General features: G+C 44.1%; 1 protein-coding gene across 1 annotated transcript in view; it reads right to left on the bottom strand.

Moving 5' to 3' along the window:
- Window positions 1–4,614: 4,614 nt before the first annotated feature.
- Window positions 4,615–19,716, bottom strand: part of A2ml1 (alpha-2-macroglobulin like 1) — a 48,841-nt gene continuing 33,739 nt past the window's right edge. Inside the window, exons 27-36 of the mRNA XM_050164162.1 lie at window positions 17,610–17,684; window positions 17,145–17,307; window positions 15,688–15,899; window positions 10,542–10,757; window positions 10,125–10,252; window positions 9,874–9,964; window positions 8,900–8,968; window positions 6,622–6,724; window positions 5,922–5,963; window positions 4,615–4,978 (exon numbers count right to left, since the gene is read on the bottom strand). Of these exons, the coding sequence (XP_050020119.1) occupies window positions 5,923–5,963; window positions 6,622–6,724; window positions 8,900–8,968; window positions 9,874–9,964; window positions 10,125–10,252; window positions 10,542–10,757; window positions 15,688–15,899; window positions 17,145–17,307; window positions 17,610–17,684 (1,098 nt within the window). The 3' untranslated portion in view covers window positions 4,615–4,978; window position 5,922. The remainder of the gene's footprint in view (window positions 4,979–5,921; window positions 5,964–6,621; window positions 6,725–8,899; window positions 8,969–9,873; window positions 9,965–10,124; window positions 10,253–10,541; window positions 10,758–15,687; window positions 15,900–17,144; window positions 17,308–17,609; window positions 17,685–19,716) is intronic.

Raw genomic sequence — 19,716 nt, 5'->3', positions numbered from 1 at the left:
TGATCTTCTTTAGCTCTCAACATCTACTGCTTCGGGTATTGGTGTGTTCTTGGTGGTTTTTTCCATTGCTTTAAGCTCTCTCATCAGGCTGTTTATCTGCGATATGTCTGACTTTCTAGTGTAGGCACTTAGAGCTGTAAACTTCTGGGTAAGATTGCCTTCATCATATCCCGTAGATTGGGGTACATTTTGTATTCATTTTGCTTAATTATAGGATTTAAAATTTTTCTTTTTTGATTTCTTTAATGACTCATTTATCAATAGGGTATGGTTTCATTTTATTTTGTCTTTTGAGATAAGAGTCTTTCTATGTAGCCCTGGCTATCCTGAAACTCACTTTATAGACCAGGCTGGCCTGTAACTCACAGAGATCCACTCGCCTCTGCTTCCTGAGTGTAAGAATTAAATGTGTGTGCCACTGTGCCCAGCTAATGCTGTGTTGTTTAATCTCCATGGATTTCTATGTTTTCTGTAGCTTCTCTTGCTGATTTCCAGCCTTATCTCATTGTGATCAAATAGAATAAAGGATATTGTTTAAACTTTTCCTTTTTTCAAGACAGGGATTCTCTGTGTAGCCCTGGCTGTGCTGGAGCTTGCTCTGTAGACCAGGCTGGCCTCAAACTCAGAGATCGGTCTGCCTCTGCCTCCCAAGTGCTAGGATTAAAAGCATGCACCACCATATTCTGCTTACTCTTTAGTATTTTGACACTACTGTTGCTTTCAGTGAGGTCCATTTGATTTGTGATATTATTTAACTCAATGTTTCTTTATTCCTTTTTTGTAATATAATTTGTTTAATGGTGACAGCATAGTATTGAAGTTACCCACTACTATTGCCTTGGCATTAAGGTCTCATTTGAAACCTAGTAGTGATTGTCTTATAATATGAGGTGAGCCTATATTCAGATCATATGCATTTAAAATTGTAGTTTATTCTTGATGGTTTTCCCTTGGTTGGTATGAGTCACCCTTTCACCCTTTATAACAAGATTTAGTTTGAATCCTATTTTTCCAGTTATTAGAAGAATAGCACCTGTTTCCTGCTCCCATTTGATTGTAACGTTTTTTTCCCACCCTTCACCTTGAATGGTGTTTATCTTTGATGTATTTCTTGAGGTAGCAACCCCTGAGCCGGCCAAACCTTGGCCCCTCCCCAGGAAAGGTCATGACCTCTTCCACAGGCTATTTAAACTGCTTCCCAGAGAATAAACACCTGGTCTTCCCTCTTCCTCTTCTGAGGTGGCTTTGGCTTTCCCTTTCCCCCTTGGGGATACCCAAGAGCTCAGAAGTCCAATTAAACCTGGATATCTTTTAATTTGGTATGATTGGGATTATTTGTGTGGGTGGAGAGGCTTGTTTTAGGGATATTCCTAACATTTGTATGCTTTGTTTTGTCATAAGGTCCTAAAGTTCGTACATGTTCCATTCACACATTTGAAAATTTCATGTTTGCCCCTGACTGAATCATCCAATTCCTGTACTTTGTCTTCATACACAGATATTCTTTCTTCCATATGATCTATTATATCGGGGAAGCTTTCCACTGAACTTTTTATTGGACCTGTTGTGTTTTTCATTTCTCTCATAATTTTGTTTTAGATTTTCTTCAGTCACCTCCTTCAAGCACGCATGGCTTGGTCCTGAAACCCTGACCAGAGGTGTCAAAGGAAAAAAATCAAGGACAGGTGCACGTGTAGAAAAGCTGGGATCAGGTGGATTGTGCACACTCCACTGGAGTGGCACCTACTACCGCCACAACCCAGAACTTCAGAGTGTTTATTGTGTACAGCACAGGGGGAGGAGTTTGCTGAGTGCTGTCGTGTCTGAAGGCCAGTGTTTCCAGGCTATAAAGATCTGGGAGGAGGAAGTTGCAGTTGCTAGTTTTCGCACACACTACTTACTTGTTTGCACTTGGCTCCCGAGGAAAGCTCTACCATCCCTCCAGAAAAGGCTCTGCTCCTCCCATGGTACTGAGATAATGGGGTCCTTGACATACCATGTCCACCTCAGTGATGCGAGTTCACTTGGGACTTTACTCAGCTCAGGGCTTCCTCCTCTCCCTCTAGTTAGTTTTTCTATCTCATTTTTTAGTTTGATTTTATGTTGTAGACTCTCTGACACTTTCATTCAGCGATCTGTGTTTCCTTGAGAAATAGTCATGGCTTTATTGAGTTGTTTGATCATATTTATAGTCATTCTTTTGAATTCTGTCCGATTTGTTTTCATTAAGTTGGTAATTTGCGGAGGAGAAAGGCTGTCTTGTTTTTTGTATTACTTTTGTTTCTGTAGTCCATTAAGGCGGGTTTGTTGTTTCGGTGTTTGCTTTTTCTTTCTATTCGGGTTGCTTCTCTTCTTTAAGTGGACATGTTCGCAGTGTTCAGGGGAGATGGGGTTAGAGTAACATTTTCATCTGTTAAACTGGTGTCCCAGGTTCTGTCTCCAACCCATCCTTGTGGGTTGAGCACTGTCTGTCACAGCCACCACTACCCAGCAGTAGCCCGCTCTAGTGATAGATGGTGGGTCACTGCTGTTAGAAAGGGTCTCAAAAAGGACACCCAAAGCCAAGGGACCTTCATCCCAATACAGGCGGTGGCTCTGGGTTTTCTCTCTTGGCTGGGGTCTGACCTCCCAGTCTTTCATGACGGTCTAGTTCAAAGAATCAGTTCAAAGGAAAGGGGGGGAACAGGAAGGGGTTGGGCACCTCAGTCCTGAGAATGCAGCAGGGCCTTGGGGTAAACAAAAGCTTTACCAGCTGGAGGGATCATTAAAACATTTGCATAAAGGTTTTATGGGTGGGGGTGAATTCCTTATCTTGAATCAGAGTTTTACAGGGTTTGACAGAAAAGACAAATATTTAATGTCTCTTACGCCACAAAACAGACACTTGTGAAGTGCTGATTGCTTTAGAGAGGAAGGGACGGGAATAATGCTGTGTATGTTGATGTGAGTGGGAGGATACGAGAGGAAGTACAAAGTCGGGTGAGACCGGAACTATAGATTGTTAGATGGGAAGTAGAAAGGGGGGGGGGACTGAGGCAAAAGGGGACAGGGTTTTGGCCAGCAGAAGACTGAAAAGAGGAGGGTAAAAGTATACACCCAGATTTCCTGTGCTAGGTCAGCTTCTGGGCTCTGGGACACAGCAGCAAGAGGAATGGGGCATGGGGGAGGAGAAAGAAAGAGGGAAAAAGAGAGGACAGAGAGTAAAAGGCATGGATGGTTGGGAACATCGGCTGCAGTGACCTGCTATCCCGGTGTCCCATCAGGATTTCCTTAAAGAAATGAAACTCAATCAAATTCATATGGAAATTCAAGCTACCAGAGTCAGCCAGGCTCTCTTAAAAAAGAAACATAAAATTTGGGCAGGCAAAGTGGTTCAGCAGATGAGGGTGCTCGCCACCAAGCCTGCCGGCCTGAGTTCAATCCCCGAGACCCAAAAAGCAGAAGAACCCACTCTTCCAAATTGGCCTATGACCTCCATGCTTGCACTATAGCATTCACAAGTGGGTACACGCATGCGTGCACACACATGCACATGCTCACACACACACACATAGATAAATGATAAAAAAAAACCTGTAATAACATTATGCCTTGTGGGTTTATGTTTATATTTTTGAGGCAAGTCAACTGAAAAACAAAAATCAAGAAATTACAAGATCCTCCTTTATTACAAAAGTAAGCAGGCAGATCTCTGTGAGGTTAGCCTGGTCTACAGAGAGAGTTCCAGGACTGGGTCCAAATCTACTGAGAAACCCTGTTTCAAAAAACAAAAAACCAAACCAAAACAAAAAAAGATTCTGGCTAGTTCTGATGCTGAACATCTTTAAACCGTTAATCCTAGCATTTGGGAAACAGAGGCAAGTGACTCTCTGTGGGTTCAAAGCCAGACTGGTCTATAAAGAATTCAAGGATAGCCAAGGCTACATGGTGAGACCCTGTCTCAATAAAATAAAGTAAATTCTGCCATATAGCTCTCTCTCTCTCTCTCTCTCTCTCTCTCTCTCTCTCTCTCTCTCTCTCTCTGTGTGTACACTGGGGACAGAGTGCAGGGTTTTGTACTTGCTAAGCAAGCACTGTATTAGGGACTTACACTGTCATCCTCAACACAGCCTCTTAGACAGACTCAGACTCTGCATGTTAAATATGATTTTTTTGAGAAGTTCTGATCTGAAGGTTTAAGGAAGGGAAGAGCCCCTTGTCAAGGTTTTGTTAAAGGATAACTCTTATCTGTAAGCAGAAACCGCCGCCAAGGTGACTTACAGAAGGAAGGGTTTGTTAGACCTTCCAGAGGAATGAGTGCTTCATCTTCATGGGGAGGGGGAGGATGATGGCAGCAGGAGGGCAGGGCAGCTGGAACAGCCAGATGAGAGCTTACATAGTGGTGCTCAAGCACAAGACAGAAACAGTGAAATGAGAATGGCCAGTGGAGTATGAAACCCCAAAGCCTGCCTCTAGCAAGGCCACACCCCCAAAACCTACCCAAAACAGCACCACCAACCAGAGAGTATTCCAATAGCTGTACCTATAGGGGACATTCACGTTCAAACCACTCCAGCATTCAAAAACTACACAGAGCCAGATACACTGATAGTCTTTCAGAAGTTTCATTTTTTAAGCCTAATCTCAAGGTTTTGAGTCCCATCTTCCCCAGATTTAACCACCGGAAGACATGTTCATCTTCCCTGCACCACCACCTACCACCACCCGCCCTCTGAGAGTCCTGGGTACGGAAAAGAACAGCTGAGTTGTTTCTCTTCCGCAGTGATCTTTCCTTGCAGAGTCTCCAGTGTGAAAGGATCCATACCCTGCCTCTCTACAAGAAAGCAGAGCACCTGAGGTTCAGGCATATTCATCTGCCACCCATCCACTAGCCAATCAGAGAATCAAACAGTGTGATCGAATGAACTCCGCTTCAGGAGGCAAAATAATGTCCAGTGTCCCAGAGCAAGGTTAGCTTGGTCCCCTTCCAGCTTCTATCCTGAAGAGCAAGCAAGCAAGCGAGTAAGCAGCAGAAGACATAAAGGGCTTATTCACCGAGGATGCTCTCCTAAGACCTGGGACCACACCATGTCAGGGCTCTCGTTCCCACTCTTGCTCCCTCACCTTTCTCTGTCTGCCTTGTACTTTGTTTCAGTATTTTCATACAATGAAGATATATTACAGAAAAATAGGGAAAATCCACCCATTGTCTAAGCCAATAGAAAAATTAATTGTTTTGGAAAATCATACAAGGAGGCTGTGAAGATGGCTCCATCAGCAAAGCACTTGCCTTTCAAACATAAGGAACTGGGTTCATTTCCCATAATTCGTATAAGAACAGTCAGTCTGGTGTGGTGCTGCCCGCTTGCATTCCCAGAGATGGAGAGGTGGAGAGAGGAGGGTCTGCGGGCCAGCCAACCGAGACTAGCTAGTGAGCTCCAGTTCAATGACAGTTTTTTTCTTTTAAATTTTTGTATAAGGTTGTCCTTTTTTCCATCCCCCAGAGAGAGAGAGAGAGAGAGAGAGAGAGAGAGAGAGAGAGAGAGAGAGAGAGAGAGAGAGAGGAAAGAGAGAGAGAGATAGATAGCATAAATACATATACATGCCCTCACAATACAGTGATAATCAGATAGAAAACATTACACAAATGCTACTATTAGTTTTTCTGATGTGAGTTATAGACACATCGTGCTCTATTCAAAACTTTAGGACAGTGTGCCACTTAGGAACTGGGACAGGAAGTTTTCAAGTTCAAGGCAAGCCTGAGTCACATAGTAAAACCCCATGGAAGCACACTTCACCAAAAGAAGTTTCTGAAGACAATAACAATATCTCAAAAGAGAATTCTCTCCCCAGAGTCTCCCCTGCCCAGAAGTCCTCATCTTTCTGCATGACACCACTCCACCCCACTCCAACTCGACTTCTTTCCAAGCTGGACTTACCTCATTCACAAGGGTCAGAGTACTGGGTCACTGCCTGCTCATCTGTGAAATGAATTGACATGTTACTCTTGGTGGAACTCAGAGGTGATCCTTCAGAGGTCAAAGTTCTGCTTTACCCACGTCCGGATGTCTCTGTGTGTCATGAGCACGTTGGCGTTACAGGTACTGTCAATCACTAACACTGTGCTAGGTGAATTATTAATTACATTGGAAACGTCAGCTCTCATCAACTCCTTGAGAACAGTGGTCTGCTGAGTTCTCTTGGTCTGAAGATCATAGCATGGAAAGGACCTCTTCTGTAGATGAGCTTTGATTATTTATTGAGTTTATTTCATTTGTTTATTTTGAAACAGAGTCTTGCATAGCCCAGGCTGGCCTCAAACTCTCTATGTAGCTGAAGCAGCCCTTCTCTTTCTTGCTGCTTTTACCTCAAAGTACTGAGATTACAGTCATCTACTACCGTGCTTGGCTCCTCTCCCCGCCCCCCACCTCCACCCCCAATACTGTCCTTGTGAATGCTTGTCAAGCATTCTACTGGTAAGATGTATCTCCAGGTTTTTAGGTGACTTTTAAAAAGTGTTTTAGGTCAGGTAATAGGATTGCGTGCTGCTTGTCTTGGGAAGGAATGATTGCAAAATTAAGAGCCAGAGGCCATAAAGAGTGCCATTAAACCATGTTGGGAGATGCATGTAGGACTCACCCAGCAGGTAGTAGTCATAGACTTTGACAGTTGCAGGTTTCAAGTTGGTGACCAACACGCTTTGGCTGATCGTCAAAGTGTAACTCTGTGTCTTCTTACCGAGCTGTGGGGCACACAGATCAAGCACATTAAAATGTGGGGCCAGAGAGACGGCTCAGCGGTTAGGCCCTGCTGCTCTTCCAGGAGCTGAGGTGGGGTCTCAGACCCATGGTGGCTGGCTCACAGGCTCTTGCCACTCCAGTTCTAGTGGATTCAGCGCACACTTCTGGCCTTCACAGGCACCCACAGGCACATGGTATACACACACACACACACACACATATAAGAAACAAAAAATACATTTTAAGTAGACAACTAAAATGAACCACGCCTGGTGACATCATGGTGACACACACCCGCACTCCAAGCACTCAGGGGGCTGAGCCAAGAGAATCAAGGGTCTAAGGTGGGCCTGGGTGACACAGCAAGACCTTGTTTCAATGAGAAGAAGTGGAGGGGGGAGAAAGAGAAGAGGGAGAAGAAAAAGACTAAAGTGAAAAGGAGGACGGTCTAGCTCAGTGGTAGGATGTTTGCCGAGCACACCTGAGGCTGTGGGTGTGACCCTCTGCACCAAGACTATGACAAGCAAACAAACCAATGCCTCTTCCTGAAAGATGGACAGGCCGGGCAGAGGGTTGAAAATGGGACATGGATATTCACAGTAAAGTAAATTTTCATTTGGTACATTCTTTTCTGTTGGCTATAAAATAAAGGTAACATTATTCCCTATGTGGAACAAGATCTGATGAGAATTAGAGCTACATCAGATTTTAGACTGCTACTGGGTCCTTGGGAACCTCTAATTTTATTGAAATAAAAACAAGCTGAATTAAAGCTAATCTTAGCCTTAAAATAAAATAATATGGACATATATTATATATTGAGGGCTTATTTTGTGTCAGGAACACTTTCAAATACTTTTATAACCCTAAATCATTTAATCCTCTCAAAAGCACTACAGGCCTAGCGTGTAGTTCAGCAGTAGAGCACTGGGTTCAACCCTCGGCACTGCATGTAAATGAATAAAAACCAAATAGTATTAGGGGAGATATAGTTATCTGTCTTTTACCACTAGCTCATTTCACAGCTAAGGAAACAGAGATTTTCAACAGTTTGCCCAAAGCTACACAACCAATAGCTAAAACCAAGGGTCCAGAGCAAGCGTGGTTAAAGGTTTTGAGGTTAAGCATGCATTATAATCTAGAGCCGCAGCACTGCTTGTGGCTACTGGGCATTTGAAACTGACTGAAAGAATGGAGGCGGGCTGACAGTCTAAAACACATGCAGGAACACAAAGGTGCAGAAATGGATGCATATATATATAGGCGTCCATTAATACATATCTCATTTTATGTGCCAATAGATTGTAGAGTTGAAATGGTGGGGAATATAAATTTAGCTGGGGGGTGGTGGCCCATGTCTTTAATCCCAACACTTGGGAGGCAGAGGCAGGTGGATCTCTGTGAGTTTAAGACCTGCCTGGTCTATAAAGTGAGTTCCAGGACAGCCAGGACTGTTTCACAGAGAAACCCCGTCTCAAAAAAGACAAAAGAAAAAAAAAAAAAAGGAAAAAAAAGTTAAATTATAAAACATTTTCTTGAGACAACATCTTACCAGGCTAGCCTCAAACTCATGGAGATCCATCCGCCTCTTCCTCCCAAGTTCTAGAATTAAAGGTGTGAGCCACCACACCCAGCTAAAGTTTTCTCAACTGTGTCTGCTAGGGTCAGTCCCTAGCACTCTACCACTGAGCTACGGGCTTAGCTCACAGAATTATTGAAATCATTAAGTGCTTTAAGATTGTAAAAATATTTAGAACTGTTGCCAGTGAAAAGTGAGACCTCAATACATGTGTATGTTCATATTATCTATTGTGCTTTTAAGTTTAATTTAAATCAACGTGCTATATTTAACTTTTCATTTCAACAAAGCTCAAAGTGCCCAAGGATCGGTAATATTCTACCACTTGCTACAAGCTAGTTCTTCATATTCTGTCTCGTTTCTTGAATATGCCTACTAGAAATCTCAAATGGTGAAGACAGCTCGGGATGTCAACCTGTGGGAGGACCTTTGTCTGTAGGGCCCCACCTGTGTCATGGTGCACCATCATGGAGTAGCTCTCACGTTGTGCACTCCAGGTCCTGCATGTCAGTGTGTGTGACGCTAGAACATGCAGACTTGAAGGGACACCTGCAGATGCACGCACAGTCCCGCTCTCGGGTTAGTTCTGAACACCTACCTCCTCCAGGTAAATGTTAAGCGTGTCTTTGTCGGACTCGACCTTCTTCACCAAGGGTTGCTGCAGAAGCTAGATTTGAAAAGGAGGAAAAAAAGAGATGAGGAGGCAGGACCATGTCCCTGGAGTAGAGCCTTTTATTCAATTTTAAACTCGCAGCACTTCAGTTTTATCATGAAATGTGTACTAACACATATGTATTCTTTTTTCTTTTCACTCCGCCTTTGAATTCCAGTATGCTTTCCATACTGTTGTACATGGCCAGCGTGACCCTGCTCTTTTCCTGGCCAGTTTCAAGTACTCCAGAATAAAGAAAGCGAGACATCTAGGCCACATGTACGATATTTGTCTAGCATATGCAAGGCCCTAGGTTCCATCCTTAGCATAGAATAGGAGCTAAAACCATTACTGCTTCCTTTTTATATATCTGAGGGACCTCAAAAGCCCTTTCAGATGGTCCGAACTTGAGTTGTAAATGTGTGCATGTGTGTACATAGATATATAGTATGATGTGTGTACATAGATATATATTTGCTGCGTGTACATAGATATATAGATGATCCATGTTTATAGATATATAGGATGGTATATCTATATAGATATATAGGATGGCGTATGTACATAGATATATAGGATGGTGTATCTATATAGATATACAGGATGATGTATATTTATAGATATATAGGATGGCATATGTATATAGATATGTAAGATGATGCGTGTACATATATATAGGATGATATATATTTATAGATATATAGGATGGCGTATGTATATAGATATATAGGATGATACGTGTACATAGATATATAGGATGGTGTCTCTATATAGATATATAGGATGGTATATGTATATAGATAGGTAGGATGGTGCGTGTACATAGATATATAGGATGATGCCAACTTTACCACACTTTGGTTCATCAGTAATGTTAGGTTTCCTTAGAGAGTTCAATGGAAGAAACAGGAGCCACTTACTGACTGCTTGGTGCCCTCCACGGGACTGAACCCAGACAGCATCTTCACTTCCACAATGGCCATGTTGGAAGAGCTGCGGCTCCCCACATAACTGGGGGGAGGAAGCAGACTTAGGTCAACTACTATTTCCACTCTTGCTACACTCTATATCCTTATACACATGTGTGGGAGCATAGGCACACCCCCACTCCACCCACCCCCTCCACACACAAATTCAGCTCCAAGACCCAGGTGCCCCCAGTTTTCCTTGCCTGGTATGAACAATGAGAGTCAAGGATCGAGGCAAAGTGAGTTTTTCACAACTAGCCTTTTTTGTTTCCACCTGAAGGCCGAAAGTCTCCGGCATTTTAGGAGGGATAACGTTGTATCTCAACACCACCTAGTGGAAAGAGATAGCCAGATCAGAATAAGGAAGGACTTCAAATTTGTGTATCTCAGACTACCGTCAAGGGACACACACACACACACACACACACACATACCAAGGAAGGGAGAAAGGGCAGCTGGGAGGGAGGGAGGGAAAAGAAGGAGGGAGAGATACCAAAGGAGAGAAAGGGAGAGGAGGGACAAAGGAGAGGGAGGGAGTGGGGATTGAGAATTTGTATTTGGGGTGAGAATATTCTGACACTGTTTTCGCTTGTACTCCTTCCTCTCGGCCCTCTACTTGCCTGCGCATAGATGCAGCCCTGGCCTGAGGCCTCCACAGTGTACACTCCAGGGATGCTGGGCAGTGCCTCCTGCTGCAGGACCAGTCGGTTGGCAGACTCTATGTTGAAAGTGCGGTGGAAATTCTCAGTGGATTTTACAGCCACGCTGACTTCCTCAGATGGCACATAGGCAATGGCGGCATACTTGGCCAGGGCTTGGAGGGCAACCACAGTATCCTGGAGTAGAACAAGCACGTGCTTACTGTTCGGCGAGCCATGCAAATTAACCTGAAGGACCCTGTAACCAGCACCCAGTAGCTGAAGCTGGCTTGGGTGAGAGCACTCCCAAGCACACAGAGAACTTATTCACCTCTTCTTGAGAGGCTGATGCGGAAACTCCGACAACTTACACATACATATAGGAAATCATCAGTAGCAGGTTGTTACTGAACAGCATTGGGCCATCTGGCCTTTCCGGTGAATTCATGCTTAGAAACAGAACTTAGCTTCAAAAGGTTATTTCTAGAATCAAGTGGATAATGGCTCGTTGTACATTCCTTAGCTCTTTTGTTGGAGGAGCTGGCGACAACTTGACGGTCCTCGAAAACGCATCCCTTCCGCCGTTATTCATTCTGCAGTCACCTGTGCGATGACCTCTGTCTGGTTGGAGAGGGTACCAGGACCCTTGACAATCCTTTCTCTCAGTCCAAGGCTTCTTAGCCACTGAGCACACGTTACCTTTTCTTTAGCTCTGAATAGGACACACTGTCACTAAGAGCACATTGTATTTTATAGCTTGAAGCTCTTCATTAAAATAAAAATCATTTATATAAATTACAATAGAGAGGGAGAAAATGGAATGCCCAGGAAAACTGTTATGTTCTGCTCTCTACTGTAAAAATCTCTACCTACTTGACACTGTCAAATGCATATCACAGAATAAAGAGCCTCACTTTCCATACCCCGCAGAGAGCAAAAGAGCATGCGTAGTTACTGCGTTACTGCCCTGTGAAGAGGGAGGGTAGGGCAGCCCTGTGGAGGCTGCAGACAATCGTCCCCTGGAAAGCTCTGTCTACCCTCTGTGAGCTGGAGCCATGGGATCCCTACTGCTTCCCCACACTGAAGCAATTCAACAGAAGGACCTTCCCACTGGCTAAGATTCGGTGTGTGTGTGTGTGTGTGTGTGTGTGTGTGTGTGTGTGTGTGTGATTGTGTATATGTATATGTGTGTGATTGTGTTGTTGGTGTGTGTGTGTGATTGTGTATATGTATATGTGTGTGATTGTGTGTGTTAGTGTGTGTGTGTGTGTGTGTGAGTGAGTGTATGAAAGAGAGAGGCCTTTCGTAATCACCAAGGATTTTCGTGAGAAACAATTCTGACGGGTACATGTCACTGATGGTTGTAAAGCCTTCTCTCACTTCTTGACAAGATATTGACATGTATTATAATTACTTAGGGCTAGGCAAGAAGACGTCTTTCCTGATCAAGAATTTCCATGAAGGGTTGGGGTATAGCCAGCTGGCAGACTGTGTGCTTAGCAGGCACAGGGCCCAGGCTTTAATCCCCAGCAGCAAAAGTTGAAAATAAATAAAACTTTCTTTTTTGGTTTTTCAAGACAGGATTTCTCTGTAGCCTATGTTTCTATGGAGCCAGTCCTGGAACTCGCTCTGTAGACCAGGCTGGCCTCAAACTCACAGTGATCCACCTGTCTCTGCCTCCTGAATGCTGGGATTAAAGGCATGTGCCACCACCGACTGGCATAAAAACCATTTTCTATTTATTTATTTATTCATTTATTTATTTATTATGTATACAATATTCTGTCTGTGTGCATGTCTGCAGGCCAGAAAAGGGCACCAGACCTCTTTACAGATGGTTGTGAGCCACCATGTGGTTGCCGGGAATTGAACTCAGGACCTTTGGAAGAGCAGGCAATGCTCTTAACCACTGAGCCATCTCTCCAGCCCCCCATAAAAACCATTTTCAATCCCCAAAAGAAAAACAACAAGCAAAGTTCCTTGAAATGAGGCACAGTATTTAAAAAAAAAAAAAACATTAAATTGGTTTGTTGTTGGCGCACACCTTTAATGCCAGGACGAGGAGGCAGAGGCAGGCCGATCTCTGGGAGCTCAAGGCCAGCCTGGTCTACAGAGAGAGTTTTAGCACAGTCAGGGCTACCCAGACAAACTCTGTCTCAAAACAAACAAACAAACAAACAAACAAACAAAAAAACCATAGCCCTGCCTGTCCTGGAACTCATTCTCTAGACCAGGCTGGCCTCAAACTCATAGAAATCCACCTGCCTCTACTTCCTAAGTGCGGGGAATAAAGGTGTGTGCCACCACCCATCCTGACACTAATTTTAATAAATCAATTTGTAATTCCCATGAAGGCAAGTAATTTTTACATGTTAAATATTTAATTAAATTTCAGAACAATGTAGTAATGACTAACTACCCTGTTATGAGAAGCTGCACATATGTACATGTGTGCACTTGTATGCATGTGCAGTACACATATGTGCATGTGTGTATTTGTATGCATATGCAGTACACATACGTGCATGCATGTACTTGTATACATGTACAGTACACATACGTGCATGTATGTACTTGTATACATGTGCGGTACACATATGTGCATGTATGTACTTGTATGCATATGTGGTACACATGTGTGCATGTGTGTATCTGTATACATGTGCAGTGCACATATGTGCATGTGTGTACTTGTATGCATGTATAATGAGTGCACTGTAAATTGAACCCAAGGCCCGGCCCATGCTAGGCAAGTGCTCTACCACTGATCTACACCCTAAACTCTAAGATAATTTTGATACATTCAAATTTATCACAAATTCCACCTCTCTTCTTTATCTCCTTCTGCTTCTCTCCTAGTTCAATGAAACAGTCTCCTGGTCTCCCAAGACCTGGATTTCTTTCCTCCGAATTACCCCGCATATCAAACAACAGGTTAACCTTTCTGAAGTAACATTTAAAGATCAAAGCATGCCACCGTTAACCTCTCAGAATTACGTCCCAACTCGAAACCTGCCATGCCAGCCCCTCCATAACACAAGCTTCTCTGGTTTCCAGCTGACCTCTGTCCCATTGGCTCCAGCTAAACCAGTTCTCCCAGTAGCCAATCTGCATTTTTATAGATTGGTGTCTCTGTTCACATCATTTCTTCTTCTTTTTAGTCGTTGCCTACCAAAATTTATATATCCTCTTAGATCCTCTCTTTTAATCACTTTCTTGGAAAAATGGTTTTGTTTTTTAAAGTCTAGACTGAGCATGTAGCTCAATGGTAGTGTGCTTGCTCTAATAGGCACACACATACACACACACCACACACACACCTGCACACATGAAGACCACTCTTAGCCTTCAAGTTGATGATAAGAATGCATACACACATACACACACACACATACACAGTCTTTCAATTAAATTTGATAAGGTTTTCATCTTTATGGTGTTTGATTTCAGATCCTCCTTCATTTATATGATATTTTGAGACAGGGTCTGGCTGGCCTCGAACTCAGAGATCAGTCCTCTGCCTCTGCCTCTGCCTCTCCAGTACTAGGACTAAAGATGTGTGCTCCTTCCTTTGTATGAAATGTGACTAGCTTTCCTTCTATGGTATAAACATTTAGAGTACAGACTGTATCTTATTAACTTTCCAATACCTGCAATAGGAGAAGGGAACATGTCCATGAACCCTCAATTTTTATATGTACAGATCTCCTAATAGGCTTTATAATTTGTTAACAAATAAATTTTGCCATAATTATGCATGTCCTATTCCTATTTACATGCTGTCCTACTTTGGTTTCTCCCACTGTGATAAACACCATGACCAAATGCAATTTGAGGAGGAAAGGATTTATTTGGTTTATATGACTAAATTGCAGTCTATCACTGAGGCAAGAAGTCAAGCAGGGCAGAAACCTGGAGGCAGGAACTGAAGCAGAGGCCAAGGAGCATCTCTTTCCTCTCTCTCTCTTCTCTCTCTCTCTCTCTCTCTCTCTCTCTCTCTCTCTCTCTCTCTCTCTCTCTCTGTTTTTGTTTTGCTCTGTGTAGTCCTGACTGTCCTAGAACTCATTCTGTAGCCCTGGCTGGCCTTAAACTCAGAGATCTTCCTGTCTTTGCATCCTGAAGGCTGGGAGTAAAGATGTGTGCCATCGGCTGTCTCAAGCTGCTCTTCTATATCACATGGGACCACCTGCCCAGTGGTGGCACTGCCTGCAGTGGGCTGGGCCCTCCCACAGCAAACATTAAACAAACAAATGCACCATAGACTTGCCTACAAGTCAATCTGATGGAGGCATTTTCCCAGTTGAGGATCCCTCTTTCTAGATGGCTTTAGCTTGTATCAAGTTGACAAAAGCTAACCAGCACACATATAAAAATTCTCTACAAAGAAAAAACCAAATGCATCTGGTATCATTCACATTGATATAGGCCTCCAGACTTTAACATAACATAACTTTAACATAACTGACGCCATGTTAGAGACCATTCTGATCTTAAAACCCAGCATGTAGGCCCTACACACATGTTGAAATGGAAATAAAGACCTAATCCACCAAAGACCTAGTTCTTAGTTCCAGGAAAGCCCCTAAATACTGACCTTGCCTTTTGGTTTCTATAGTTCTGGCTTCTTACTAAGTGTGACAACCAGGATGTGGTTTGTGTACATAAATGACAGAGGACTATAAGGTTCAGAATGGCAGGATTTGGGCAAGTTCCCAGTACAGCTGCCAGCCAGCAATAAAAACTTTCTTTCCTGTTTTAAGAGTGCCTGTGTGGGCCGGGCAGTGGTGGCACACACCTTTAATCCCAGCATTCAGGAGGCAGAGGCAGGTGGATCTCTGTGAGTTCAAGGTCAGCCTGGTCTACAGAATGAGTTCCAGGACAGCCAGGGCTGTTACACAGAGAAACCCTGTCTCCAAAAAACAAAACAAAACAAAAGAGTGTCTGTGTGGAAGGTTCTGATAGGTTTATCTTAAAACATGTTCACATGACGTGATTTCATTAACCCTTCCGTATAGTTTCCATATACTTTTTCTCCATTTCTTTATGATTATAAGGACCCAGAGGACAAGGGAGATGTTTCTCTATCTCCACAGTTTACCCGACCATGCCAGAGAAGTCAGCTGCTCACCTGAGTGGAAGAGAAGCCCCCATATGCATTGCGTTGCTTGGCTAACCAAGCAACTATGCTAGTGGCCTTGGCTATCTCCTCTTGCGTCAGGCTGTCCTTGGTGAGCTGGGCCAACAGTACGTAGGCTGTGAGCTCTACATTCACTGCCTTAGGCTCAGACCAAGGACTGGCATCTGAAACAGCAGGTTTCTGGCTCCAGTGAACGGAATCACCTATAGAGAAGAAAGCATCACTGCAAAAGTATGCCTAGAGCTGACAGATGTTCCCATTTTCACTTAGTAAACATCACACCTGAAAGTGGAGAAGTGTCGGCCAAGAATCAGTCATGGGTTAGAAAATACCTCTCAGAATCAGCTGATTCAATTAGCCCTGAATACATGTCCTGTGTGTGCGCGTGCGTGCGCGCATGCGTGCGTGTATATGTGCACACAACCACACATAATTCCCTAAGGTGAAGATAGAAGCTCTATAAATGTTATTGCCGTGGAAATACATGAGGGCCATTCTTGTTAGTTTATAGGTTCTGGTGCTAATTCAAATAAGTAATCTGGTGCTAATTCAAAAAACTTCTCATAAGAATTTTATGTGCTTAGGGTATTTGTTGCTGCCGAACAAGATTTCAGTAATTTTTCATCATTTACTTCCCTCATTCAAAGGCTAACCATTTTGAAAACAAAAATGGCAAGATATGTATATGAATGCTAAGGAATCACAGCAGAAAATATGCTAATGAGGACCATCAAATAGAATAAACCAATAGGGCAATTGGATAGAATATGGGGAAAAAATAAACCTTGACGATTCATGGATATAAAGAGTGGAAGGAGACTGCTTTAGAAGCTGAGATACTGATTAGCTCAAGGAGGTCATCTAACAGAGAGAACAAAACAGAAAACATGTGAATTACAATACAAGCTAACACAAAAGAGACAAATGCAATCAATCAATCTCACGGGGAACAGGTGGGTCCTGCCCACTCTCATCAAGAGTCACGAATAAGACAAAAAACTACCCTGAGCTCACATGAGAGGACAGTGTCGTGCTGGTGTCCATATAGACAGAAGCTGAAATTAAATTTCTGTCTGGAAATGTAATTCTACACATATAGAAGAAGAAAATGTACTGATGTTTTCACTTATGACTCTGTCATAACTTCAAATATTTTCTAAATATATCCAAATTGACCTTAGACCAAACATCTCCAAAATGGTTCTATGACACCAATGAATCTGGCCAACTTCAGCAAATACATTCCCATGTTCTGAATATACAGTGATGTCTTTGGGGACTTAAAGGGACTTTCTCTCAAAACTCCCAATAATGACCTTATGACTCAGCTTCTACCAAAAGAACCCCTGAGTGTGAGCACAGACAAGGCAGAGGACGGCACAGAAAGTGATGGTTGACCCACAGCACACCTTAACAATTCCAAAGAATGCCTAGCATGACCCACACACCTGAGACAGTGGCCTGCTGCTCTAACTTGTGAAGAAGGGCACTTCTGGTTTCCACTTCTCCAGCCAGAGAGAAGGTATAAGCTAACAGGGCCTGGGTGTAGAGGCTGCGGGTGGAGGCGACAGACTTCCTGAGACACTGCAGACCTTGTCTCACCATTGGGTCCTAAAAGGTCAAGAGGAACAATTGAGTTCATAAGGCATTTCTCATAAGACGGGAGCCAATAAGGGTGTCATTGGATCTTTGACTTTAACAGAGTGAATGGTGGACCACGAGTTCAGTGGATAAAGTCGCTTGCCACCAAGCCTGATGACCTGAATATCCAGAGCCCATGTAGTAGAAGCAGGCAACCATCTCCTACAAGTTGTCTTCTAATACACACACACACACACACACACACACACACACATATATAAAATATAATGACAAGGTGAACAGGGGCAAAGACAAGGATTTAGAGAGCTCACATTGCCGGTCTTTCCCATCTCCAGCAGTGCAGCTGTGATATACGCAGTCAGGGAAACCTCATCGTCAACACCACCCTAGGAGGAAGCAGGGAGGCGGGGGATCAGAGCTGCGGCCCACACCTCAGAGAACAGTGTGCAGGCTGTGGGAAGAAATCATCTCCACTGGCACTTTCTGCAGCTCTGCCTGCCCAGGACACACAGTGAGGTAGGCAAGGCTTCAATAGAAGCCACAGGAGGAGACAGCCTGAGAGTGCCAGCTAGGTGGGCACTAGGAAGATCTAACAGGAGATAGATTAGAGGTTAGAGGTGGAGGAATAAGTTTCTCACAGGAAACACCCCCCACCACCACCACCACCAGGAACACAAGCCCAGCCCTTTAACCAGGGAAGATTAAGTATAGCCTCCCTGCACAACACTGTTCCTAGAAAGAGCTTCGGAAATTTGAGAAACTACAGCATCTAAATTATCCTTATTCCATAAATAAGAAAATAAGTACTTAAAAACATGAAATGGCTTGTCCGCGGGTACACAGCTAAAACAATCTAAGTCTGGAAGTCACAGTCACGGAGTTTAACGGGTGCTTTCATGCCAAACCACTATGATGAGTTTCTTAACGGGCTGTTTGGCTCTGGTAAGAAAGAAGGATTTAAGCAAAACAAAACAAAACCCTGGGATCTTGTTCTGGTCAGCTCCTGTTGTGTGTCTTGAGGCACGCGCCAACAGCACCCCAGAATAAAGGCTCATGTGTTGAAGGCCTGGTCCCCAGCCTGTGGTGCTATAGGGAGGTGGCGGGACTTTTAGGGGGTGGGCTGTAGGAGGCAGTTAGGTTCTTGTAAGTGTGCCCTAGAAGAGGACAACAGGGCCCTTCCCTTCCTGTCGGTGCCTCTGCTTCCTGTTTTCCATTAAGCCACTGTCTCAGAGAACTCCCTCCTCCACTCCGGTCTGAAGTGATGGGGCCAAGCAACTGTGGACTCAAACCTCTGCAACCGTGAGCTGAAACAAAACGTTTTCTCCTCGTCTAAGTTCCCACAGCGGCAGAAAGCAGACAGCCACAGAGTGTGTAACAGAGGAGGAAGGTGGGGCTGATACGATCGGCATGAGGATGTGATTTCTGTGTGGGATTACTGGTCCAGGTCTTAGAATAGCAACGGGAACCATTCCCCTAGGAAAGTCAGTACGTGTCTGTCTCGTTGGGTGTGCTGTGAAATACGCAAGCTTTTCCACATACCCTGCACCTTGCCCTGTGTTGGGGAGCGTGAGGGTTAAGCTGCCAGTTTGAGGAGATACACAGTCGCCTGGGAGATAAGCCTCTAGGCATGCCCGTGAGGGATTAGGTAGGTTAATTAAAGTGGGAAGAGCACTGGAGTGTAGCCAGTCCATGGGTTGGGGTCCTGGACTGCAAACAAAAAAGGAAATGAACTGAGCACAAGCGAGCATGTCTCTCGGCTTCCTGATTGCAGATACAATGTGACCTACAGCCTCCTCAAGCTCGCATGCCATGACTTCCCTCAGCTTCTTCCATCAAACCATGCACCAAGTTAAACCCTTCCTTCCTTACACAATTTTTGTTGGGTATTGTATCAGAGCAACAGGAAAAGTCGCAAACAGAGAAGGAGTAGAGGCAACAAGGGCTGGGGGCGGGGTCAGGGTCTGGCCAGTGCCTTTAGGGGCTGGTTTACAGCATGCGGAGTTTACTGCATCTCTGGGCCTTTGTTTTATCTGTAAATGAGGTGAATAGCAGCACACGGGTACTTAGCTCACTGATATGTTATAAACATGCAGAATCAAACAAGTACTGAGAACAGTACCCGGTACAGAGTAAACAAGACACTGGGTAAAGACTTGGCTTCTGGCCTGAGGCAATAGCAAGAGACCCAGAGACTGCCTGGTCCAGTGTATGGAACTTCAGCTTCTAATGAGATCATCACAGGCTCTCACTCCCAGTATCTTAGGTGGGAGCCAAGATTTACATTTCAGACGAATTCCCAGCTGATGCTGATGCCCTCAGTCTGGACCCTAGGATGCTGAAGACCTCTCATTCTCTAGACCTTAGGACTGAAGACCAGACTGGAAGGCACCTGATCAGGACCACCCACAGCAGGGCTAG

The sequence above is a fragment of the Alexandromys fortis genome, unplaced genomic scaffold (genome assembly GCF_014885135.2).
Source record: "Alexandromys fortis isolate MF-2015 unplaced genomic scaffold, M_Fortis_MF-2015_v1.1 scaffold_150, whole genome shotgun sequence".
NCBI classification, from domain to species: domain Eukaryota; kingdom Metazoa; phylum Chordata; class Mammalia; order Rodentia; family Cricetidae; genus Alexandromys; species Alexandromys fortis.
Note: the sequence above shows the minus strand (reverse complement) of the source record. Positions and strands in the feature narration are given on the sequence as shown.